This window comes from Lepidochelys kempii, chromosome 10 (assembly GCF_965140265.1).
Source record: "Lepidochelys kempii isolate rLepKem1 chromosome 10, rLepKem1.hap2, whole genome shotgun sequence".
Classification (NCBI taxonomy): domain Eukaryota; kingdom Metazoa; phylum Chordata; order Testudines; family Cheloniidae; genus Lepidochelys; species Lepidochelys kempii.
The window spans coordinates 66,932,529-66,958,822 of NC_133265.1; the positions used below are offsets into that span (position 1 = coordinate 66,932,529).

The following is a 26,294-nucleotide window of genomic DNA, read 5'->3' on the forward strand; positions in this document are numbered from 1 at the left end:
TATATAATGATATCTTCAAGAGCCAGATTCTGCCTCTTTTGCTCAGTTTGATTAGTACCTTAAGCAATGGGGCATCTCATGAAATAAGGTACTATTTTACAAGAGGAAAGCTATCAAAGGGGGATCTGGAAAAGAATGTACTGAAGCTAGCATAAAATACCATCTTACTACGCAGGTTTTATATACATCAGTTCATTAGGACAGATCTTAATCATGTGGTTGCAAAAAGAAAATATAGTTATGTCTAAAGACTTTTTTCCCCCTTGAAAATGTATCTGAATACAACGGTCTATTAGTAGAAGAGGAGCTTTCTTTAGGAACATGCACCATTGTGTCCAATATGCAAATTATATGCTAATTAAGCTATATCTGCAGGACAGTTTAATTAACACGATCAGGAAGTATCCTGGCAACACCATCTATGATGTATTTCAAGCAGAATTTTTTTCTAAACTATAATTTATATTGAGCAAAAAGTGTTCTATGCAATTCACAATATGATTCCTCCTCCCCCCTCCTTTCTTAACTTTTATGACCTTTCAGAGTAGCAGCCGTGTTAGTCTGTATCCGCAAAAAGAAAAGGAGGACTTGTGGCACCTTAGAGACAAATAAATTTGTTAGAGCATAAGCTTTCGTGAGCTACAGCATGCATCCGATGAAGCGAGCTGTAGCTCACGGAAGCTTATGCTCAAATAAATTGGTTAGTCTCTAAGGTGCCACTAGTCCTCCTGTTCTTTTTATGACCTTGCCATTAGTGCTCCTATTTTTTTCTTATAATCCAGTCAACTTTACTCTTTCCCTCTTTCTACTATTTCCTCTTCTGAATACATACCATAATGCTTTGCGATATGCATAGATATATTTATCACCTCACTTCATGGCATGCGATTTGCGACAAAATTAGTTTTAAAAAAGAAGTGCACAGCAATACAGATCCAAATAGCAACCAAACACAAATGTGCTTGAAGATATTCCCCTGCATTTTGACAAACGAACTAAAATAGACGGGGGCAGGGGGATGTTACTCTTCTGAAGCTTTTTTTGTTTTGTTTTAAAAGAATCAGAATGGCAGAGGCAGTGGCTAATATACATAGTATGTAACTGATCTTTCATACTACATTTTTCTGAATGGCTGACTCAGAGGTTCAAATATAAACAGATTTCCAGATACACTCTTCTCTACCACAGAAATAGCAAAGGAAATAGCAGCTGCAATTCAAAAGAAAATCCAAGTGTAATGTGAGATATTCAAGCCTTTACATCTAAATGCAAAGAAGAGCAAAACCCTAAGGATTTTAGTTAAGTGATCTATATAACTAATTGTCAATGCAATATGAATATGCCATCTTGATGAGAGGATACTGAATAGGACCGTTGGAAGGCCACGAAAGCCACCATTTCTAAACTGCTTATGGGAAATAGTTTTTTTTTTAAATAAAACATTTATGTTAAGTGGTTAAACCAACTACAAATGAAATCAAGTTTTTTCAATTATAAAATTTACTTCAGAATTTAGAAATGCTCAACATTTCCAAGGCTTTCAAGTGGTTAAAACTATTCTTTGAATCCTAATCTGCATCTTAAACTGGGCTCCCATAGGAAAATATTCATAAAATGGCAGCCATTACTGACAGACAATGGCCCCACTCACTGGACAGAAACTGAAAGAGCAATAAAATTTTTCAAAAAGCTACTTTGAAAAGATCCTTCAATAAATATTTACATTTCTTAGAACTATAAAGCTAGATGTATCATTTATGATAATGTGTAATAAGCTATAAAGGGACTAAGACAGTGAGTTGTAGACACGTAACAACACCTGCTTGGGAAAGGAAGTGAAAAACATTAGGTGCTATCTGTTAAACATGGCAAAGTTTAGCTTTTTTGGCAGCCAAAATGCAAGGAAATGTTGCACAGTGATCAGATATCTTCAAGGAACTGACAGTTCATCTATTTTTTATAAGCTGCAATTAAGAAACTACCAGTGAGCTGGCTCTAACTGTTACTCCCTAGTCTGCCAATTACTTAATTAAGATTTCTTTTTGTGCACAGGAAAGTAAGAGAATAAAAGGTGTAAGAGACTAAACTAGAAATGCACTAAATTGGTTCAGAGAAGTTAGGGGCCATTTTAACCATATCTATAATATTTTACTACCTGCCTGTTCTTCCTACCCATCTCCATCTAGTCAGGTAATTGGACAAACAGGGGGGAAGGATTCTGATAGGAAAACAATCAGGAAAAGTCCACTTTCGAAGAGACTGCTGTGTTAAAGCACCTAAGAATATTCAGCATACAGGTTCACTCAATTATCTGAACATTCTTCCGTTTTTTTGAAAGCAGAGATGCTTTTACCTGTAATGAACTATCCAGTGTGCTATGGATATGAAGGGAGTGTACTTAAAACAAACAGAGAGAGAGAGAGAGAGAGAGGAGAGGAAGCAGGCACAAGGCCTTACGTATTCACAAATACATAATACAAAACAGCTCCATCTTAGTGTCCCTGCATTACTAACTTGCTTAAAGCAAGAGTGGTTGTGTCCAAACTGTTCTGCCACTACACTAATAGCACGCAACGCACAGCTGGGACCAACATTTTGTATATTCGTTATTTATCTCTATTGGAAAAACAGATTTAAAAGACAGTTAATTCTATTGGGTTTTGAAATAAAAGTGGGAACTGGAATTTGAATGTTACATGCAGGAGGGAAATTGTGTTTATTTAAGAGGTTGCTCACTAAGATAACCTCATGAGATACCCAGCTTGATTTTTAACATGGTTCCCAAAGGAGCAGCAGTCATGTAATAGTGCTCCAACATTACTTAGTACCATACAATACATCATAGGACACAATTTCAAACAGCAGACAATCCTTCCATTCTTTTTGCATAGAACAGGTTTGTTAGGAGAAGAGAGTCAAAAATCTCTTAAATCCAGACATTGCCGCTAACAGCTGCAGTATCATATAGTTAAACAAAAAGCTAACAAGTAAAAAAAACCCACAACCCTGGAAAATCCTGTCATTTAATATTTAGAGATGAAAAACACCTCTAATTTCTATGTTTCTGTAGCCTATAAATATTTGAAGACTGTAAACACTAAGAATAGAAAGGACAGAGAGACACAAGGTTATAAGAAAGAATAAGAGGCGCGCATTAAAAAGATAAATTTAGAATGAATATCAGGAAAATCTGTCTGACCGTTCGCTCCATTAGTCTGTGGAATCATCTCCGAAGGGAAGTGATGGAAACGTCTTTGCTTGGGACTCAAAACTAAATTATACACTAGATTAGCAAATTCACTTCAATAAAAACTTCTGCAATGGACAGAATAATCTGACAGGACTTCTCCATCTGTAACTTCCTGGATCTGTTATTCTATTTCTGTAAGAAAAGATGACCCAGCAAATCCAACAGACACATGTAATAATTTTGGATTTGGGCTGCACTAATATAATACAAGCACTAGATGCAATTATGGCTGTACCAGAAACTTGAATAATCTTTCAACCTTTAATCCAGAATTGAAGGTTCAATGGTCATAGAGCTTCTTGGCAGAATAATCTAATCAAATATGATCAAGACCAGAGACAGTTAGTGAGTTTTCCTTAGAGACGGGGCAGAGAAGAAAGTAATGTAATAAGCACCCTTAAAGAATAATAAACTCATTTATCACACAAACTAAGTTCTGTATGTGTGGTAAAAGAAAGAATCACTCTTTACTTTGACATCTATACTAAGTGTATCGATAGTTATTGTTCCTGAAATGTCTATATAAAACAATTTATATTAATCGCACCTCCTTCAGCAAGAGAGGAAACCCTAATGGATATCCTGTATAATAAAAATAATTAAAAAAACATGATGCAACCCATCTCAGTACAAGCTTAGTGCTACAATGCCCAGACAGCAAGTTCTCAAAGTGATATTTGACTCTAGATACTTTAACAGAATGGCCTGAAAAAGGGAATGTTTGTTGGATAAAAGTTAACATAAATATGCTGGAAGCTATGAAGACACATACAGCAGATGACATCTATGGTAAAGCCTTCATGCAGAGAGACTCAGCCAAATAAGTAAATTGTATAGGCTACAAGAAAGCATAAACCTGTAGAAAAAGAGAAAGAAACTATGGGTGATGTAAGTTGTCAAAATGCTTGTGAGATGCACAGAGACTTTTTTAAAGTTGTAGGACTTTGGCATCTAAGAAGTTTGAGGTCTGTGTGATAGCACTGCACTGGGCAGAAAGTGGCTCTCTTGATTCACAGATGTATTACTCATGTACAACTTGCAGAACCAGTACAAAAATGCCAGCATGCCTCCCAAAAGCAAGGGTAAAGGAAAAAAATAGAGATATTTGTGAATCACTCATTACATTACGTATTGTCACCATTTCACGAAGTCATGGATAGGGCAGGGGATTTAAAAACAGCACAATTGTCAGTCAGCTGAAGATCAACAGAATGGAGCTAAGGGATCTTTGGGATTTAGGTTTCTTTAGGTTGGCCTGGTGCTGAACAGATGCCCTGTGGCATCAGGCACTGCTTGCCAGACGAGCACTCCTCCCTGCTCCTCTAAAATAAGGGAGGAGTAAAGATCCCAGAGGCTCAACTCCAAAAGGAAGAGGAAAAAGACCCCACCGGGATCTTGGCAGAGTGGTAGGCATACCTATATGGTGTGGCAACTCGCAAGCAGGACATATTCCAAGGTAATAATATTTCCTATACACAGGAACCTTCTGCAAGAATATCCACCAGGTCTGAATATCCTCCAATTTACCTGCTCCAACCAAGAACTTGTCTACATGTGGAAATTAAATGGAATAACTGCTGCAAAGTTCCTTTCCAAATGCAAACAGATGGACATCATACCAAAAGGAATGAAGGTAAAAAATCCATTACAATCTACATACCACACAGACTATGCTGACAGCTTGTGCCACGCGCTCTCAAAGAAACTGCAGAACCACCTGATCAACATCCTCTACAGCAAACAGGGAAAGATTAAGAATGAGCTCTCAAAACTGGATACTCTCATAAAAAACCAACCTTCCACACAAACTTCCTCGTGGTTGGACTTTACAAAAACTAGACAAGCCATTTACAACACACACTTTGCTTCTCTACAAAAGAAAAAGGACACTAAACTATCTAAACTACTACATGCCACAAGGGGCCACAGCAATGGTTCCCTTAACCCACCCAGCAATATTGTTAATCTATCCAACTATATTCTTAGCCCAGCAGAAGAATCTGTCCTATCTTGGGGTCTCTCCTTCTGCCCCTCCACCCCCACAAACATGATACAGTTCTGTAGTGACCTAGAATCCTATTTTCGACGTCTCTGACTCAAGGAATATTTCCAACACACCTCTGAACAACATACTAATCCACAGAGACCTCCCTACCAACACTACAAAAAGAAGGATTCTAGGTGGACTCCTCCTGAAGGTCGAAACAACAGACTGGACTTCTACATAGAATGCTTCCGCCAACGTGCATGGGCTGAAATTGTGGAAAAGCAGCATCACTTGCCCCACAACCTCAGCCGTGCAGAACACAATGCCATCCACAGCCTCAGAAACAACTCTGACATCATAATCAAAAAGGCTGGCAAAGGAGGTGCTGTCGTCATCATGAATAGGTCGGAATATGAACAAGAGGCTGCTAGGCACTCTGCAACACCACTTTCTACAAGCCGTTACTCTCTGATCCCACTGAGGGTTACCAAAAGAAACTACAGCATTTGCTCAAGAAACTCCCTGAAAAAGCACAAGAACAAATCCGCACAGACACACCCCTGGAGCCCCGACCTGGGATATTCTATCTACTACCCAAGATCCATAAACCTGGAAATCCTGGATGCCCCATCCTCTCAGGCATTGGCACCCTGACAGCAGGATTGTCTGGCTATGTAGACTCCCTCCTCAGCCCCTACGCTACCAGCACTCCCAGCTATCTTCAGGACACCACTGACTTCCTGAGGTAACTACAATCCATCGGTGATCTTCCTGAAAACACCATCCTGGCCACTATGGATGTAGAAGCCCTCTACACCAACATTCCACACAAAGATGGACTACAAGCTGTCAGGAACAGTATCCCCGCTAATGTCACGGCAAACCTGGTGGCTGAACTTTGTGACTTTGTCCTCACCCATAACTATTTCACATTTGGGGACAATGTATACCTTCAAACCAGCAGCACTGCTATAGGTACACGCATGGCCCCAGTATGCCAACATTTTTATGGCTGACTTAGAACAATGCTTCCTCAGCTCTCGTCCCCTAATGCCCCTACTCTACTTGCGCTATATTGATGAGATCTTCATCATCTGGACCCATGGAAAAGAAGCCCTTGAGGAATTCCACCATGATTTCAACAATTTCCATCCCACCATCAACCTCAGATGCCTGGACCAGTCCACACAAGAGATCCACTTCCTGGACACTACTGTGCTAATAAGCGATGGTCACAAACACCACCCTATACTGGAAACTACTGACCTCTATTCCTACCTACATGCCTCCAGCTTTCACCCAGATCACACCACACGATCCGTTGTCTACAGCCAAGCTCTACGATACAACCGCATTTGCGCCAACTCCTCAGACAGAGACAAACACCTACAAGATCTCTATCAAGCATTCTTACAACTACAATACCCACCTGCTGAAGTGAAGAAACAGATTGACAGAGCCAGAAGAGTACCCAGAAGTCACCTACTACAGGACAGGCCCAACAAAGAAAATAACAGAACGCCACTAGCCATCACCTTCAGCCCCCAACTAAAACCTCTCCAACACATCATCAACAATCTACAACCTATCCTGAAGGACGACCCATCACTCTCACAGATCTTGGGAGACAGGCCAGTCCTTGCTTATAGACAGCCCCCAACCTGAAGCAAATACTCACTAACAACTACACGCCACACAACAGAACCACTAACCCAGGAACCTATCCTTGCAACAAAGCCCGTTGCCAACTGTGTCCACATATCTATTCAGGGGACACCATCATAGGGCCTAATCACATCAGCCACACTATCAGAGGCTCGTTCACCTGCACATCTACCAATGTGATATGTGCCAGCAATGCCCCTCTGCCATGTACATTGGTCAAACTGGACAGTCTCTAAGTAGAAGAATAAATGGACACAAATCAGATGTCAAGAATTATAACATTCATAAACCAGTCGGAGAACACTTCAATCTCTCTGGTCACTCGATTACAGACCTAGAAGTCGCAATATTACAACAAAAAGACTTCAAAAACAGACTCCAACGAGAGAGTGCTGAATTGGAATTAATTTGCAAACTGGATACAATTAACTTAGGCTTGAATAGAGACTGGGAGTGGATGGGTCATTACACAAAGTAAAACTATTTCCCCATGTTTATTCCCTGCCACCCCCACCGTTCCTCAGACGTTCTTGTCAACTGCTGGAAATGGCCCACCTTGATTACCACTACAAAAGGTTTTCTTCCCCTCTCCCCCGCTGACATTAGCTCATCTTAAGTGATCACTCTCCTTACAGTGTGTATGATAACACCCATTGTTTTGTGTTCTCTGTGTATATAAATCTCCCCACTGTATTTTCCACTGAATGCATCTGATGAAGTGAGCTGTAGCTCACTAAAGCTTATGCTCAAATAAATTGGTTAGTCTCTAAGGTGCCACAAGTACTCCTTTTCTTTTTGCTGCAAAGTAGCTAGTCCTTTAGCCAGTATATTTTGGAAGTCGATTAAGCTAAACTGGAAAAAGGCACTAAGAGTACCCACACAGGAGTTAACACAGAATAGCTCTTGCATTTTAAATTCATATCCTTAATCTGGAATAACTTCCCCACATGGACTGTAGGCCTGGCTTGACATGAGTAACTGAACATGGGGGTGGCCTTATTTTTTGAGAGACAGAATTAGGCAGGTAAATGGATCAGCAGGCTGAAAACAGAATGTCTATAAAAGATACGATAAGAGGAAACACACAGGGAACAATTTACAATGGCTAAGATAACAATGGCTAAAATAAGCCTGGAACATAAATTGAGGTAAGGAGTAAATTGTGCGTGGACAGAGCCTGCTGTACAGCTTCTTACAACCCAATCCAAAAATATGTGATGCAATGTATGGCAAATGCAATGTAATGTCTAAATGTAGATAAAGGGAGAGGTCTGCTGTGTAACTTTGGATGCGTGGTATGCCCTGTTCCCACCCTCTATGCTTGAGCCTGACCAACTCAGCGTAGCTTTCCTGTATGCCAAATAAAGGAACCACAGTGATGAGACTGGAGTCAAACTGAGCTTTTGTAGAACCAAGTGGAAGAGGTCTAGAGGAACCCTAATATGGACATGCCCAAAATAACAAAGCCAAGGTAACTGACCATTAAGTCAGTCATTAAGGTTACCTAAACAAGCTACTAATAATTTCTCAATTATGCTCTCAAAGGTGTGAAGCTGAATGTGTGTGTGCCCCTCAACTGAAATTTCATTTCCCCAGCCCTCTAGGCTGCAAGTCTGCAATAAGGGCAAGTCTCAGGGCTTGTCTAGACCAGGGGTCGGCAACCTTTTAGAAGTGGTGTGCTGAGTCTTCATTTATTTACTTTAATTTAAGGTTTTACATGCCAATAATACATTTTAACATTTTTTAGAAGGTCTCTCTCTAGAAGTCTATATATCAGGGGTCGGCAAGCTTTCCCCTCCCCTCCGCCCTGCAAGGAGAGAGCGGTGGGCGGCGGGCGGAGAAGAGCGGGCCGCGCAGGGCAGGATTTTTAATAGCAGGCTGCTGTCTGCTGGGGTAGGCAGACAGCAGCGTGCCATTAAAAATTGGCTCGCGTGCCATCTTTGGCACACGTGCCATAGGTTACTGACCCCTGATCTCGAGTATTCTTCCTTGTCTATGGTCCACCAAAAATATATATATTTTAAAAAAAGCTTTGTTAATCAAGACTGCTATGAAAAGAAACAAAACACAGGAGTAGAGCAAAGAAACAATCCAATAGCAACTAAGGAGTCAGAAATTGAGAACAGTACTCTGGCTCAAGCAATGAGCCTGTAATGCAGGCGGATTAATTATAGTTGTTATAATCACTACCAGTGAATGTGATCAAGCTTTCCCCCCCCCCTTTCTGCCAAGTCTTTGTGGGAGATGCTTCTAAAAATTGTGAGTGCTGCTACACCCTGAGAAATACAATCTGACACACCCATTCGCTGGAAATTGAATGTAGTAGCTGTGTGCATGCATTAGTCTTGATTCATCTGCACAACCTGCCATGTACCACTTGCTTTAATTTGGATGAGTTGAAGATAAGGATGTATTAGATAGAGATGTGTCATAATTCAAAGAAGAGCTTTATAATTCTTCTCTCTTCATGTTCCTCTTTGCTCCTCTACATCACTTACGCACGATTGAGGGGCTTAGAGTGTTGGTGGGACAATACTTGAGACCAGACCTGAATTTATCACCAGATAATTAGTTACAGGTGCCGAACAAAAGACCAGCATTTTAGCCCCATGTATCTGACAAGGCTGGTTATTTGCAGGGACTTCTGTTGTACGTGCAACTAACCCAGCAGGTTTGGTATTTCAATACTGATTATTCTTCACATCCCTTTGCCCTATGGATCTACTTTGCAGCCAGCCAAAATAGTCAAGTTGAGTGATGGGGGTGTGTTTTTAAACCCCAAGTTAAAACAAATCAAACAAAACCCATATATGATTTACATCTGGAAATGGCTCCTAACCCATTTTATGAATAGATGTAAAAGTACTAAAAAAAAAAAAAAAAAAGACTAAGCAGTCTTCCGCTGAGAAAATAATTCTGTGATGAAGTCCCTACTGAGAAACCTGTCTAAATGCAATGAAAAAATGTTCCTGCTTTATGTGAATTCTACTAAGTAATTTTGCAGCTACACCTACTCCAAATATATCATCTTTCAAGGTAATTAACATCGCCACTGGTTTGGGTAGGCTTTTTCGGGGGAGGGTCCAATCTAAATCTCAAATGTCTGCTTTGACAGCTAAATTTTTTTTCCCTTGAAGGCACAGTGCACACATCCAGCCACCCACACTATTCAAAAGCCTGAGTACTGTTTCATGTAGGAAATCTACAGCCTGTCTTTCCAAGCACTTTTAATCATTTGATATGAACTGTTATTTATAGATTTAATGTAATTTTTATAAGGAATATAAACAAAGTTTTCTGTATTGTTTTAACTTGCTAGGAAGGGAGCCTTCTAATTTGTCCATGGGGTGTACACAATGGATACTTGGGGCTAGATCTGTAAAGGAATTTAGGTGCCCAAATCCAAAATGTAGAACCTCAAAACCCTCACTTAGCTGCCACCAGATCCTGTAGGTGCCAACATTCCCATAAATAAAGCCCCAAAGATGCCTACATTTCTGCTGGTGGGCACAGGCAGAGCCTAAACCTCAGTGAGATTCACAAACTAGGAGTTTCCCAGCCTAATGGATCAGGCCCTGCACAAAACACAGCCGTATATTCTATAGCCCAGTGCTTAGATCAGTCATGGAGAATGTGGGCCACCCAGGTTCCAATCCCCACTCTGCCTGAGAGTAGCAGGGACCTGAACCCAGGTATCCCACCTGTGAGGGAGTGTCCTACTCACGAGGCTATGGGGTATTTTGGGTGGGGGCTCTCCCAAGCTCTCCTGTTGAAGCTGTTCCACTTTATAAAATAATAGTCTATTCACTGGACTAGAATGAGTCCATGATCCGGTGGCTAGGGCACCCACTGGGATGTGGGAGAGCCACATTCAAGTCTGTATTCCTTCTTTGCAAAAAAAAGAAAAGAAAAAAAAAAAGAAAAGCCTAATCCAGCTTAGGTGCTGAACTCCAGAAGAGGGTTTGTGACTGTGAATCCCAGGTGGAGATAGGCACCTAATTCCCTTTGAAGGGCAGGGCTTAGGCCACACCCCTCTCCTCAGCATTTCCCACTGGCTAGCTCTGCCTAGCTCAGCACACAGTCTTTTGTGGATCCCATTCTTAGGTGCCTAACTGTTCCCATGCATTGTATAGGGTGCCTGGGTGACCAACTGGGGCGGTGGATTCCACTGGTTGGCAGGGCACCTAGAGTCCAGCATTCTAACACTGAGCCTAAGTTTCCTTTGTGGAGTTAACCCTTTAAGATTTTCCTGGTGACTGGAAATGAGAACATGAAAACACAATAATTATATGTCATAAAAATAGTTTGTGGTTACATAATGCCCACATTTTCTGTACCTAATAAAAGCACATTGTCTTTTGTGCAGCCACCATATTACAGACAAACACTTGTATGAAGTCTTATAAAATCTCTAACATTTTCTACACCCCTGTAACAACATTACTGAAGCCTCAGGACGAAGGCCTCATGTTGCAGTCCTAAACATTCCTATCTTGGGACAGACATGGCCAAGTAGGCATAGAATCACAGAATATCAGGGTTGGAAGGGACCTCAGGAAGCCATCTAGTCCAACCCCCGCTCAAAGCAGGACCAATTCCCAACTAAATCATCCCAGTCAGGGCTTTGTCAAGCCTGACCTTGAAAACCTCTAAGGAAGGAGATTCCACCACCTCCCTAGGTACCGATGCTTCACCACCCTCCTAGTGAAAAAGGTTTTTCCTAATATCCAACCTAAACCTTCCCCACTGCAACTTGAGACCATTACTGCTTGTTCTGTCATCTGCTACCACTGAGAACAGTCTAGATCAGTGGTTCCCAGACTTGTTCCGCCACTTGTGCAGGGAAAGCCCCTGGCAGGCGGATCAGTTTGTATACCTGCTGCATCCACAGATTCAGCCGATCGTGGCTCCCAGTGGCCGTGGTTCGCTGCTCCAGGCCAATGGGAGCTCCAGTACGTCTCTCGGCCCATGCCGCTTCCAGCAGCTCCCATTGGCCTGGAGCAGCGAACTGCGGCCACTGGGAGCTGCAATCAGCCGAACCTGCGGACGCGACAAGTAAACATACCGGCCCAGCCCGCCAGGGGCTTTCCCTGCACAAGAGGCAGAACAAGTCTGGGAACCTCTGGTAAAAATCCTTCCTCTTTAGAGCCCCCTTTCAGGTAGTTGAAAGCAGTTATCAAATCCCCCCTCATTCTTCTCTTCTGCAGACTAAACAATCCCATTTCCCTCAGCCTCTCCTCACAACTCATGTTCCAGTCCCCTAATCATTTTTGTTGCCCTCCGCTGGACTCTTTCCAATTTTTCCACATCCTTCTTGTAGTGTGGGGCCTAAAACTGGACACAGTACTCCAGATGAGGCTTCACCAATGTCGAATAAAGGAGAATGATCACATCCCTCGATCTGCTGGCAATGCCCCTACTTATACATCCCAAAATGCCATTAGCCTTCTTGGCAACAAGGGCACACTGTTGACTCTCATCCAGCTTCTCGTCCACTGTAACCCCAGGTCCTTTTCTGCAGTACTGCTGCCTAGCCATTCGGTCCCTAGTCTGTAGCGGTGCATGGGATTCTTCCGTGCTAAGTGCAGGACTCTGCACTTGTCTTTTTTGAACCTCACCAGATTTCTTTTGGCCCAATCCTCTAATTTGTCTAGGTCCTTCTGTATCCTATCCCTACCCTCCAGCGTATCTACCACTCCTCCCAGTTTAGCGTCATCTGCAAACTTGCTGAGGGTGCAGCCCACGCCATCCTCTAGATCATAAATGAAGATATTGAACAAAACCGGCCCCAGGACTGACCCTTGGGGCACTCCGCTTGATACCAACTGCCAACTAGATATGGAGCCATTGATCACTACCCATTGAGCCCGACGATCTAGCCAGCTTTCTAGCCACCTTATAGTCCATTCATCCAACCCATACCTCTTTAACTTGCTGGTAAGCATACTGTGGGAGACTGTATCAAAAGCTTTGCTAAAGTCAAGGAATAACACATCCACTGCTTTCCCCTCATCCACAGAGCCAGTTATCTCGTCATAGAAGGCAATTAGGTACTACAGAGAGTCCAATCTGCACAGGCTCTCCCTGCCTACTTGGTTGTTTATGGTCATAAACTTTTCATACTGATCACATGGGCTGGAACCAGAGAGGGGAAGCAGGTATAATTAGGGGGCATGAGCTAATTTAGTTATCACTGTATTGTTAAGCCTGCTCTAGTGCAGCAATAAATCCACATCTCCACTGCACATATAAAAGAGAAAAATCCTGTTCTGAGCTCTTACACATAATTATATTTTTAATTTATGTTACTATTTCTTCCTCTTTCCCCACCCCCAAGCTCATGACACCCTTCTTCTGTTAGAGGAAGATTAACTGGAACTCCTTTTGAAGCGATTCAGTGCCACTCCTTGATCACGATAGAGTGATCAATGCAACTTACTCTCTGCCCCCGGAAGGCTGAACTTGTAATCACATTCTACTAAAAAGACTATCTGTGTTGCAAAAGTCATACTGCTGGGTAGATAATTGATATCTGATAGAGGAAGGAACATGGACAAGTTATTTACAGGCGATGAGAATGTCTCCTGGCCATTTTCCTCGGAAGCATCTGGTCTGGCTACAGTAACATGGAAGGCTCACTGGTCTGATCCAGCCTGGCAATTTCTACATCCACACAGCCGAAGGCATATGCCTCTGTGTATACACGTATACATCTATAGGATTGTGTAAAATAATATCTCTGTGCTCCATGGATGAAAATCATTTCTATTCTACATGTTTTTCCTCTTTTAAAAGATAATATGCACCAAATTATGTTTGATGCACAAATTTTAAGGAGTGCATGTTATAATAGTTTATTTATAAATTGCATCTGGCACTGTTGACTTGATTAGAATGGCTGAAATGTTAACTCTCAGATTGTTTTAGTGGTTGTGTGGGGATTTCCAAACAGACACCTCCAGCAGTACAGCAAGGGGAAAAAGAGAAACTAACGATGTAAATTAGCTGTTCCATTGGACAAGCAATCCTTAGAGCTTTAAAAAGCGTCACAGCTTACATCAATTATTCCTTATTACTTTCAGTGGCTGAACTAAAAAAAATGGGTTAAAGCAAAAATGCCCTGTTTGAAGGGAGGAAGGCTTATGTAATAAAGCATTTGCTGATTCATCAAGGAAACCTCTGGGAATAAACTGCAAGGTATCTGGCTTTTATTCCTGTTACAAAAGAAGGGCTGGATAGGACCATGCAGAATCCATGAATGATGACAAGTGTTCCCATAGTCAATGAATTCTAGCAAGCAGAAGCAAGGGACTTTAACCACTAGTGCTATATGACACTCATCTTCATCAGTTCACACCCCTGCAAGCTTTGCTTTGAAATCTAACAATGCCAAAAACCCCAGCACACCCCACCAAGTTGTGCCTGGTTTCACGACCCCAGCAACAGCCTCTGAGCTGTTTGTGATTTTTCACTTGATGCCACATACCAGCTCATGCTCATCGGAGACCTGGCCAGGATTTTCTGAAAGATCCACTAACCTCACTGAGCCTGGCCTGAGTTTAGGAGAATGTAACAAAAATCAGAAATCAGATGCGCTTTGCCTGGTTTCAGGTTTCATTATCAGAACATCACACAGTTTGGATGACCACCTGGTGCCAGTGGTCTTGGCACATTCCAATGCCCAGGGTAACACTTGAAGCTAGTGCTCAAAATCTATAAGAGGTGATTATGAATTGTCATTAGTTTTTCCATTATTAAAGTATAGGTGTTTCCATCAATTAAAATGTGATCTTCGGCTTGAGCAAACAATTTTCTTATTAATTGGAAAATGGTGCCGTTTAAATGTGTCTGTAGGGCACAACGCTTTGTGACCAACATACTCCACAAACTGGATCTGAAAAGTGGTTTTTGCAGCATCAATCTGCCGGATGCAATTCTGGGTGCTCTTTTCACAAAGTCCTTGAGAAGCAGCTGGGCTGTCCACAGGAACACAGACATAAGCCACACAGGATCATAATCAAATGTGGAGCTGGTCCAGCTCACTTTTACCACCAAGCAGCTGCTGCCAATAATTTGTCACCTATGTCTGACTAGGTTTACAAGTTTGCTTTTGAAGAATTTATATCCTGCGAGTCAAAGGAAGGGATGTGGGATCTTGCACTTGGATTTTAATAATGTGAAAAGAGATTACAGTAGAAATGATCAATCCATTCAAATCACAAAGCTCCACATGACGACATTTTATTCCGAAATAACGTCTTGCACAGATGTCGGGACTCCTACTTAATACACACAGAGTCTCAAAGGACCCATCAAGTTTCTTGAAGCTAAATCAGGACACAACAGAGCTCATTCTGTTTCATATCCCAGTTCTAACCAATTTTCTGTTCCCTTCACAGCCTCACGTCTTGTTTATGCCAAAAATGTTCTTCAAAATTTCCCTCCATTCCCTACACTAGTTCAGCTCAACCAGTATTTGCAATTCTGGGAGCCCTTGTGTAGACAGACTGCTGCAATTATTTCAAGTCCCAATTGGTGGTAGCAGCCAAAGACCTGTAATAGTTATGCTTAACTTTAACAGCTAGAGAGCGCTTGTCAGAAATATAAAGGGAAGGGTAAACCCCTTTGAAATCCCTCCTGGCCAAGGGAAAGCTCCTCTCACCTGTAAAGGGTTAAGAAGCTAAAGGTAACCTCGCTGGCACCTGACCAAAATGACCAATGAGGAGACAAGATACTTTCAAAAGCTGGGAGGAGGGAAAGAAACAAAGGGTCTATGTGTCTGTCTATATGCTGGGTTTCTGCCGGGGATAGACCAGGAATGGAGTCTTAGAACTTTTAGTAAGTAATCTAGCTAGGTATGTGTTAGATTAGGATTTCTTTAAATGGCTGAGAAAAGAACTGTGCTGAATAGAATAACTATTTCTGTGTATTTTTTTGTAACTTAAGGTTTTGCCTAGAGGGGTTCTCTATGTTTGAATCTAATTACCCTGTAAGGTATCTACCATCCTGATTTTACAGGGGGGATTTCTTTATTTCTATTTACTTCTATTTTTATTAAAAGTCTTCTTGTAAGAAAACTGAATGCTTTTTCATTGTTCTCAGATCCAAGGGTTTGGGTCTGTGGTCACCTATGCAAATTGGTGAGGCTTTTTATCCAACATTTCCCAGGAAAGGGGGGGGTGCAAGTGTTGGGAGGATTGTTCATTGTTCTTAAGATCCAAGGGTCTGGGTCTGTAGTCACCCAGGCAAATTGGTGAGGCTTTTTACCAAACCTTGTCCAGGAAGTGGGGTGCAAGGTTTTGGGAAGTATTTTGGGGGGAAAGACGTTTCCAAACAGCTCTTCCCCAGTAACCAGTATCTGTTTGGTGGTGGTAGCAGCCAATCCAAGGACAAAGGGTGGAATATTTTGTACCTTGGGGAAGTTTTGACCTAAGCTGATAAAGATAAGCTTAGGAGGTTTTTCATGCAGGTCCCCACGTCTGTACCCTAGAGTTCAGAGTGGGGGAGGAACCTTGACAGCGCTCAAGCTATTTTAGGTTACCATACCATTTAATACTGTTATACCACAAATACAGACAACCTTAAGCTACTACTAACCCAATGCAGAACTAGAATAATAGATTTTAAGGCCAGAAGGGATCAATGCAATCATCTGATCTGACCTCCTGCATAACACAGGCTAAAGATTTTCACCCAGTGACTCCTGTGTCAAGCTACTGGGTGAAATGTAATGTACCTTTTAGCAAGACATCATATCTTGATGACCTTCCGAGATGGAGAATCACCTTAAGACCTCATGTGATGGAGAATAGGGTACATCCCTTGATAGGTTGTTCCAATGCTTAATTGCCCTCACTGCTGAAAATCTGTCCTTTATTTCCAGTTTCAATTTGTCCAGCTTCAACTTCTAGCCATTGCCAAGTTTGTTATGCCTTTGTATGCTAGATTAAAGAGCCCCCTACTATCAGAATCTTCTCTTGTGCAGGTACTCAGACTGTGATCTGGTCACCTCTTAACCTTCTCTTTGATAAAACCTCTTCTTAAACCTCTCACTGTAAGGCAGATTCTTAATAAGTTGCATCATTCTTGTGACTCTTCTGAGCCCTTTCCAATTTCAATATCCTTTCAAAAGAAGTTTGCACCCCAAAACTACTAGTCAGTGTCTTCCCGTGACCTCACAAAGTGCATATTAGAACCAGTCTTCTGCAGATTTCATTCATTATAACTTATTCCACTATTCCAGTGTAATTAGAAAATAAGGTTAAAAAACAGCGGGATGGTGGTAACAGACTCTGCCTCAGATGTAGGACAAATATTCCCCTTCATTCAATTTGTTCATCATGCAAAATGAAGGAGAACTTCACAACAAAACCAGCAGCTACCTCTCAAACTGAAGCCCAATCCATTTTCATTATTTACAAAGGAAAAAGACTGCAAGAAGCACTCCAGATAGCTTTTACAAGTACATTATTTAAACTGCCACTGCTACTAGGACACAGATCTTTATATTCAAGCATTTTTCTTTAACCTATGCTAGGACATCTCAAGCTACGACAGTCTAAGTTACAGCTGTCTCAAAGAACAAAACTGCTTGTTCTGATGAGTCTGAGTAAGGGCTGATTACAATGATAAGAAAAAGTGTGGGCTTCCAGCAGCTTAACCTATCAGTTTCTAAACCCAAACAATATTTACAGTGCATGCATCACTATACACACTAGAAAACCTCAGCTAATATGCATGAATTCAATGGCTGATTCTCCAATATAAAAATAAAATGTTAATAATAATAGACATAGGGATGCATGATACACATTGGAGGACAGAACTGAGTTCTACAATTACACTTTATATAGAGTCTTTAAAGTTCCAGCCATGCTGTTTTCCTTCGTTAGGAATTCCTTTCGAAAACATATTAGAATCATAAAGCAGATGAAGTTCTGTGTCTATAACCATGTCAAAGTTAGTAGTTTTGATATTTCATGGGTAAAGAGAATAAGTTGATCAAATATATTCAAACTGCCTAAACTGCAGCACCCCAACTTCTCCAGCCCTGGGAGTTTCTGCTCAAGAGAATTGTGCTGAGGTTTCTCTGTTGTGAACAAATCTGCATAGGAGTCTAGGAAAACCAGTCAACCTTCATTTGAACTTAGGTGCCCAGAGGAAAAAGCAATTGACCTTATCACTGAGCCATACTATCTTGATTCACCTTACAGTTAACCTTCAAAAAGTTTTATGCAATATAAAAAGGGCCTGAAGTGTTTTCTTTCTGCTGAATTTATGTTAAAAATGGAAGTGGTATCAAGTCAATTTTTTCTTTTTTTGCTGGAGATCTTACTTGGAGGACTCAAACGTGGACTGGAATCTCTCTCCAGCTCAGCTCCTACCCGAAGGGGTGGGAAGGAGTGCTGTAGGGAACATTCTCACCTGCCAAACTGTTTATTCAGACATTTGAGTTGTTGGACCAAAAAAACAAAAAAAGGTTTTAAAAAGTCTGAACCATTTTCTGCTCACTTGATCAGGTTTCACTGGCACAAGTTGTCTGGATGTCACAATCCTACTGGTTCTACTGTCGCTAATGGATCTTCAGGGCAGGGACCATGTCATCCTCCACAATTGCAGAGTGCACTGCACAATAGGACCTTGACCAGCACTCCGGGTGCTACCATAATATAAACAGCCAACAACAAATAAATAATGACAGCAAATAAAATCTAGCTAGAAAAAACCTGAATTTCTAACGTAAAAAACCCAGGAAACAGAACCCTCTCCATGCGCATGCCCCTACCCATCTCTTTCTGAATATTTTTCCAGGCCTTCTTTATACATTATAAAAACGAGCAAAAAAGGCAAAGCACCACAGTTTTCAGATCACTTTTGAAGACTCCTGAGCTGCTTTCTCCTCCTCCTCTGCATTTCATGACCATAAAATATCTGCTGGTCATTTAACTGTATAGCTAACGGAACAGGAAATTTAGGTTTGACAAAGGTGAATCTCCAATTACAAGCATATAGTTTTGTTTTTAGTAGATGACATGACCAAAAACATAGACAAAACGTGCAGTCACTGTACAACATATAATTGCAGCTAACACACATTTCCCTTAGGGTCCATAAGTCAGCAGGAGCAAAAGCAGGGGTGGGAAGCCATTTGCCTCCCGGCAATCTGTTCACAATGGAGTTAAATGCTGTGAAATCTATAAAGGGCATGGAAAAGTAGGACTTCTTGCATGTCAGTACTGTCATAGTCACAGCAGCAGGGAGTAGCAGGGGAGGAATCCATTAGCAATTCCCACAGATATGTTTAGCCATACTATATATATCCCCAGCTAATTAATCTGCTAAATCAGGATATCACTACATGTTCACTTGGAATATGCTCACAAGAAATAGAAATAATTGCAACCAAATCATGCATTATATTTGCTACAAATCAGACCCCCCAATTCTCAGATATAAAGTTAAGTGCTATGGTGAACGTGCAAGCATCTAGCAAAGTATTTTCATAGCATGTGGTCTGAAGTCTTTATTTGGTGCCAAAAAATGTAGCAGTATGGAACTGCTTCTCAGCGTCACGCTAAATATTTCTCTTAAAAAGATTCAATACTGTTCTAATAATGGAAATTAGGGCAAAGAAAAAGGTATAAAAGCCAAAACAAAATCTAGAGAAAGGCATGTTTCTCTCAGACCCTCTGACAGCACTAACTGCAAATTCTTCAAATCTGAACACACACCTTTTGGCAGAACATCCCAAACCGTTAAAACAAGCAAGCAAACAAACAAACAAAGTGTCCATGCTTTCACAACCAATTAACTTTCATCCACAAAGAAAAGTATGCGGATAGTTACCTTGAAAGTGGTAACTCTAGAGTTCAGGTTCCTAAATCCACCCCTTTTCACTGAGTAAATATTCAACAAAGAAATGTATGTTCTGTGCAGATGTGCTGAGCTATTGTATTAACTAGTAATGCAGACTGGCGAAAGGATTAGAAAAACAAACCCTGAAGGAATCCAAGCATCATTCTATCATCTTCAGCAGTAGAAATTTCCTTTTCAACATGTGCTATTTTTTACTAATCTCTCATATGACAGGATATGCAATTTAAGGCCAAGTATTTTGCAGAGAGGCTTATTCAGTTTATTCTATTCACTCTGAGGAATATACCCCACAGACCTGATTCTGCCACCCTTATTCACACAGATTTGCACTTTACTCCACGAATAGGCCCATTGACTTTGATCCACAGGTCTGCCAGATAACAAAACATTGTATCCTGGGACTCTTCCTTACTATATACATTATTTTAACAAGGTTATCAGCTTGGCCATTGCCAGTTAATTTTCAAGGTAACTTATGCTGTATGTTGTTTTATAGCACGTGGAAACAAACTTGGGCTCTGCAAATGAATGGTCACTCTGCAGTTGAAATGAACGCTTTCCTTAAAGCACTAAAGGTTATCATTTCTGTAGCATATATTTACTAGAGCCAGTTTTGCAACATGCTGGTCTTTTCCTTCTGTGATCTTGCTTCATTTCTCTTCTCTCTGCCCATCTGCCTGATCGTCCTCATAGAAATATCTTCTCCAGTTTGTCACAATCACAATATGAGATGTCAGGTTTCTCTGCTGGACTGGTCTCAAAATATCTGTTCCATCCCAAACTATCACTGGATTTTAATTCTCGGGGTAATTTTTTTTCGCCAAGGACAGAATAGAATTGTTTCTCAAAAGATTAACTGGTGCAGTTGTAACCCACACACCTCCTGGGTGTGGTGTTCTGTCCCATCTAATGGCATTGAGACCACTTAGAGAGATTAATGAGTCTGCTCTAGAGCCTTAGCTAGGGGCCCTATGGCTTTTAACTCATGCAGTAAAGGCTTATGCATTTAGCTCCAGATGCCTCAGGTTCAATCCTGCCTGCCAACAATCGGGGTCTGTTGATGTTACAAGTGGGGGCTCGTCCGGGATTTCAGCTGGGACGTACCTCCTCAGGCTAGGGGAAGTATGCAACCCACACACCTCATTGGTTTGGTGTTATGTCCCATCTAGTGGTATCGAGACCACTTAGAGAGACAGAGAGAGATTAATGAGTCTGCTCTACAGCCTTAACTCGAGACCATATGGCTTTTAGTTCATAAAGTAGAGGTTCATGCACTAAGCTCCAGAGGCCCCAGGTTCAATCCCACACACCAACGACTGTGGTCTATCAGCCTTACACAGGGTCAATAGATTGAAATGGGGGGAGGGGGGGGAAGAGGGAGGGGAAGAGACCTAGCCCTTGCTTATTGTCATGACTGCACTACCCCCATATTTGGAGGGGGCTGAAAATAACAGTTTTAATTCTCAGGTTCTCTATGGAAATATGTTAGGTTCCTATTTTTCCAACCTCAGTTTTCCTTCTTAACAAATATTTACAACTTGAAGGGTTTTTTTTGTTTTAAAATCAATCCAGGCAGTACCATGCATAACTCCAAAGGGTGATGGAGGTTATTGCTCTGTTTAATTCGCAATCTTTCAGCTCTCTGTGTTTCTAAAGGTAGAATAATATAGATTGTTTTTAATGAGGAGTCTGGCCTATGCTTTCCCCCGCACACTGCACAGTAACCAGCCACTTTTATTAGCTCATGTTTTTTCCCCAGTTTAAGTCACACTCTGACTTTTGCCTAAAACACTAGGGGTTTTCCTATGGCAGAGCCAATGGTCACCTCATTAAATCTGGAACATTCCAAGCCCTATTTGTCAATATTACTTCCTTTAGCGTTCTGTATCTTCCTGTTTAGACGGACTCTGGCGAATGACTCCTCCAAGAATTATGATTAAAATTACTTTCTTGAAAAAGTTACAAAGTTCCTTTGTTATTATGTAATTAAAAGACATATTGCTCTGTTCCTTTCCTTGGTAATGTTATCTTGGAAAAGATTCTTATGTTCACACTTGATATAAATACTAACAGCCTATCCAGAAAGGGAAATGTGTCAGCTGTTTTTTCTGTGAGAGGTTACATCAAAGACACTACCCTGGTCTCTGGTGGCTAAGGTTTGTGTGAGTGTCTTCGGATCACTGATCCGCCATGTAGTTTAACTCATCTATGCCATCCTTATAGTTGATACATTACCTCTAGTAACCATTCTGCTGGGAAGACAAATGCTGGTCAGACAGCCAGAGATACCTACTATTCACGTTTCTTTCTCCAACCTGTTTTACTTCATGTTTTCTTAACTGCATATGTTCTCTATAAATGTACAATGCATTTCCACACAGAGAAAACTGCATAGCCCTCTACAGACACATCAAGTGCTCCCTAAACACTCGGTAATTATTAGGGGGAAAAACATGATTTTCCTAACAAACCACTCTTTCAAGGAGCAAGACCTGTCAAACTAGTGACACATCAGAAGGGTAACAAATATTCATTTAGTATTATGCAGCCAGTCCCTGACTTTATGAATGACAACAACAGTAAAGGGGTGAGAGTGACCCTACATTTTTTTCCATATTTGCAATTCAACATGTAGCTCCAGAGGAACAATGAAAGCTTTAAAAAAAAAAAATGAAGCTTACACAACCAAACCACCACCAATGTGGAATGAATTGCACTGCACTCTAGAGAGTTTTCATAACATTTTATTGCTGCTACATAATGTCAGCATGACGTGGTAAAACTATAGCAAATGCGCTGAAGTGGGATTTCAATGCGATTTTTATGCAAGTGTCTCAGCATGTCCTACACTGACTTGTCTAAGCAAAGCAGTGGCCTATAAGGAGGGAGGTTTTGCAGTTAAGGCATAAAATGGAGAGTCACGAAATCTAAGTTGTTTTCACCATAGACTTCCTCACTCAACTAGTTTAATCTAGCCATACTTCAGTTTGCCCATCTTTAAAATGGGGATAACAGCACTTACTCACAGGCTAAGTTATGAAGCTAAATTAACTGATATTAGTAAATGTGCTGAGATTCTTGGATGGAAAAAAGGTGCTAGAAAAGTGAAGCATACTGGCTGAATCTGGCAGCACAATACCAGAGCTTCCTTTTCCAGCCTATATTCCCAAACAGGGGGATGCCCAGCATGGAAGGACTCCACAGAAGGGGTAATGAAGAACTCCAAAGAAGCCAGCGTAAACACTATGTTGCTTCTCAGCTAGCACAGGCCTACTATTCTGGAAAGAGGAAGGACAATCCAGAGGCTGGTGAACAATTCATTCTCTGCTGAACGTATCTCAGGAGATTTTTAATTTCAAATGACTCAGATTGATTTCGTGCATGTGCACCCTAATGCTGACAGTTTTTTTGCTCTCTTTTTTAATGTCTTTTGGTAGACTATACCAAGGCTCCTCTCAAAGCGCACTGAGCATGACAAAGAAGCACACAAGCATCAAGAGATGTACTCCACCCCAAACATAGTAACTGAAATGTTTATTTGCTTCTATTAAATCCAAATAAAACTCTAATTTGTAATCTATTTTAGAGAGAGAAATAATTTACATAAAATAATCACTGCAGTTGGTCTACTGAAGGCTAATGAACTCTGCCTTGCTAACATTAACCACTGAATTAAGTGGTAAACTGAAGCTGTTCCAGTTTAGACCTTTACAAAGGAAACATGCAAGGGGTAAATTCTGCCCTCAAATGCACATCTGGGGCTCCCACTGAATCAATGTAGACATTCTTCCAAGGGCAGAATTTGGCCTTAACTAGTCATTATCGTAAACAATAAAAACTAATTAAAGGAGGGGGGCGCAAGAGAAGGGCTGCAGCATTGTGGAGTTTCTTCACTTTTTCACTGTGCTAGAGGAATGTTGCATGGGGTTGCGAATTACAATAGCAGACTATGTCTTGCAGACTGAAAAAAATGACCAGCTGTGTGACAGTCTATCAAGGTGCAGGCAGGAGGGCATAATTACTCACTGAAGACATATTATTTTATCCCAAGGAGTGGGCAATCCTTTCTCTTCAAAACTAATAGTTCCAGTCCGAGCGTGCACCTCTCCCATTGTACCCTTTAAAAATAGGTTTTTGCCACAAAAATTCAGATGTACCTTTAATGGACAATATTTTAAGACACAATCAGCCAAATACTCGCCAAAACTTGACACTAAGAACTACTGGCCTGCCAAGATGTCAATATTATTAAGCTATCCTAAATTGATATAGTCTTGCCTCCACATGTATAATTGTGTTCAGAAAGCCACTTGTTATTACACACACACACTTACTTCTGCACTCGAAGCTTTCACAGTACAAAAACAGAGTGGATTACATACAAATTAAGTATTTATTCAATTATCTCTGTAGGCTGGCCCATCCATATCTATTACCAGTTAATGGTGAGCAGCATCACACGATGCTCTCCAATCAATAAGCATGCCAGATGTATCTGTCAACCTCCTACCTTGGCTCCATCCACACTGATAATCCGATAGCTGTTTCTTGTGCTGTCATAGAAGTAGGAAACAGTTACAGCCTGCTTGCTTGCAGGAACCCAGTTCTTCTTGGTGCTGGGGTCAATTTGGAAGACATGTGCTCTGGTGGTGAAGATGGGCTGTTCTCTGGAATAGGGAGGGACAGGAGAAATGGATGCATGAGTTTGTGGAAGATGAAATGTTGCAGAAATCCACTCTTGATCAACCATGTTGAAAACAGCAGACCTAAACCTCACAGTTCAAATGAGATAACCCTGGAATTCTAAATGGAAAAACAGTGCTCTAAAATTACTATCTGAATCAACACTCCAGCGTTCTATACCTATTCTTAGCCTTACCATGTGACATTTAGCTCCCTGAACTCACTGACCTTCTTCCCTTCTTGGGCCACCAGTACAAATGCAATTTTAGTTCCCATGTTGCTATAACTGGACACTGTTAAAACATTAGCACCTTCTTCCTCAAATTAGCACATCATTTCAATTAAATTACATTGACACACATCTTTGCCAAATCCACCTGCTTTTTCTAAAACCACACAGCTTTCCTTCCTCATACCACTCAGCCATATGAATCATTACTTAGAGACAGAACTCACTGCAGATTCTCCTTACAATTTTATCAAACCAAATGCCCAGTGTCACTATTTACATACTAAAATCTCAGTCCTTCCGTTCATTCTGTTCTATGGATGTGCACGAAAATTTAATCAGCTGCAAAGTAGCTAACCACGATGAAAAAAGATTGTATTACATTTTAGTTCAACAAGCTGTATTTATGGGTGAAGTATTTGGGGTCCCAACCCACAGCTTCATTTCCTAACTATAGTACTGTCAATTCACAGACAATTTTACCCAACATGAGAATTCCACACAAAGTACAGGTTTGTTTGTTTTTAAAGATGACAGTATAAACAACATGAGAGCAGAGAAGAAGCAGGGTTAGCAGAACAATACATGTGATAAACAGGAAGTTATTTGGATTGAAGACTACAGTTAGGATTTATTAAGGCAGTAATGTCAGTAAATATTCTATTTCCACTTCAAATTGTACCTTCCATCCAAGTTAAATTTTAAAGTGTAAAGAAAACTCTACTATATTTATATAATTTTTTATTCCCTGAGTCTGAGGGCTAACTGATTATATAAAATAGTGAACATTACATGACATTACCACTCAACATAACACATTTAGAATATTATATAATTAAGACATTATCTTGACATAATTATGATAGGATGCTGAAATGTCAGTTTATTCCAATACAACCCACCATATCAGCCTCAGAGAAATAGGATGTTTACAACACACAAACTGAAGAGGCTGCTAGAAGGTGTTTTGCACAAGGCTAATTAATGTCTAGGTAGAACACCAGTGGGAATCTCGGATATTTGTTTTATAAATATTTTTATTTACCCACCTCAAAACCATCAATCTGTGTACATATCTGGCCTCCACGTTTTCCATTATGTTCAATCCTTTGCTCCTCCCAGCTGATTGTTACATCCACTTGTTGTGTTATCTTAGGCCATGGCTACACCTGGAGCTGGAAGAGTAATTTCCAGCTTGAGGAGACAAACCCACCACACTAAAAATAGAAATGTAGCTGCCATGGTGAGAGAGGTAGGAAGCGCTAACAGCCCTGAGTACACAGCTAGCATCTCAGAGTTCTACTCCAGGCGGCTAGCCCCTCCCACTGCTGCAGCTACCCTTCTATTTTTAGCACCCTAGCTCAATCAGAGCTAGTGAGGGTGTGCGTTCTCGAGTTGGAAATTACACCTCCAACTCAAAGTGCTGACATACCTCTAGGCCGTAAGATCTTCAGGGCAGGGACTGCGTTCTGCTCTGTTTGGGTAACATCTAGCACAAACCGGCCCTGATCCTGAGTGAGGTCTCTAGGTGCTAGAGAATACATGATCATACAAATCAAATTGAATTTACTAACATTGGGCATATCTGATACTCTAATTGTAGA

The 26,294-nt window shown here is 41.0% G+C and overlaps 1 protein-coding gene across 3 annotated transcripts in view; it reads right to left on the minus strand.

Annotated features, from left to right (window-relative positions):
* HOMER2 (homer scaffold protein 2) overlaps positions 1-26,294 on the minus strand; it is a 108,825-nt gene that overhangs the window by 39,722 nt on the left and 42,809 nt on the right. For all 3 annotated transcript variants that reach the window (XR_012154019.1, XM_073304048.1, XM_073304047.1), the window contains exon 2: positions 24,289-24,445. Coding sequence is in view for 2 of the 3 variants with exons in the window: in XM_073304048.1 (XP_073160149.1) it covers positions 24,289-24,445 (157 nt within the window). In the remaining variant the exon portion in view is untranslated. The remainder of the gene's footprint in view (positions 1-24,288; positions 24,446-26,294) is intronic.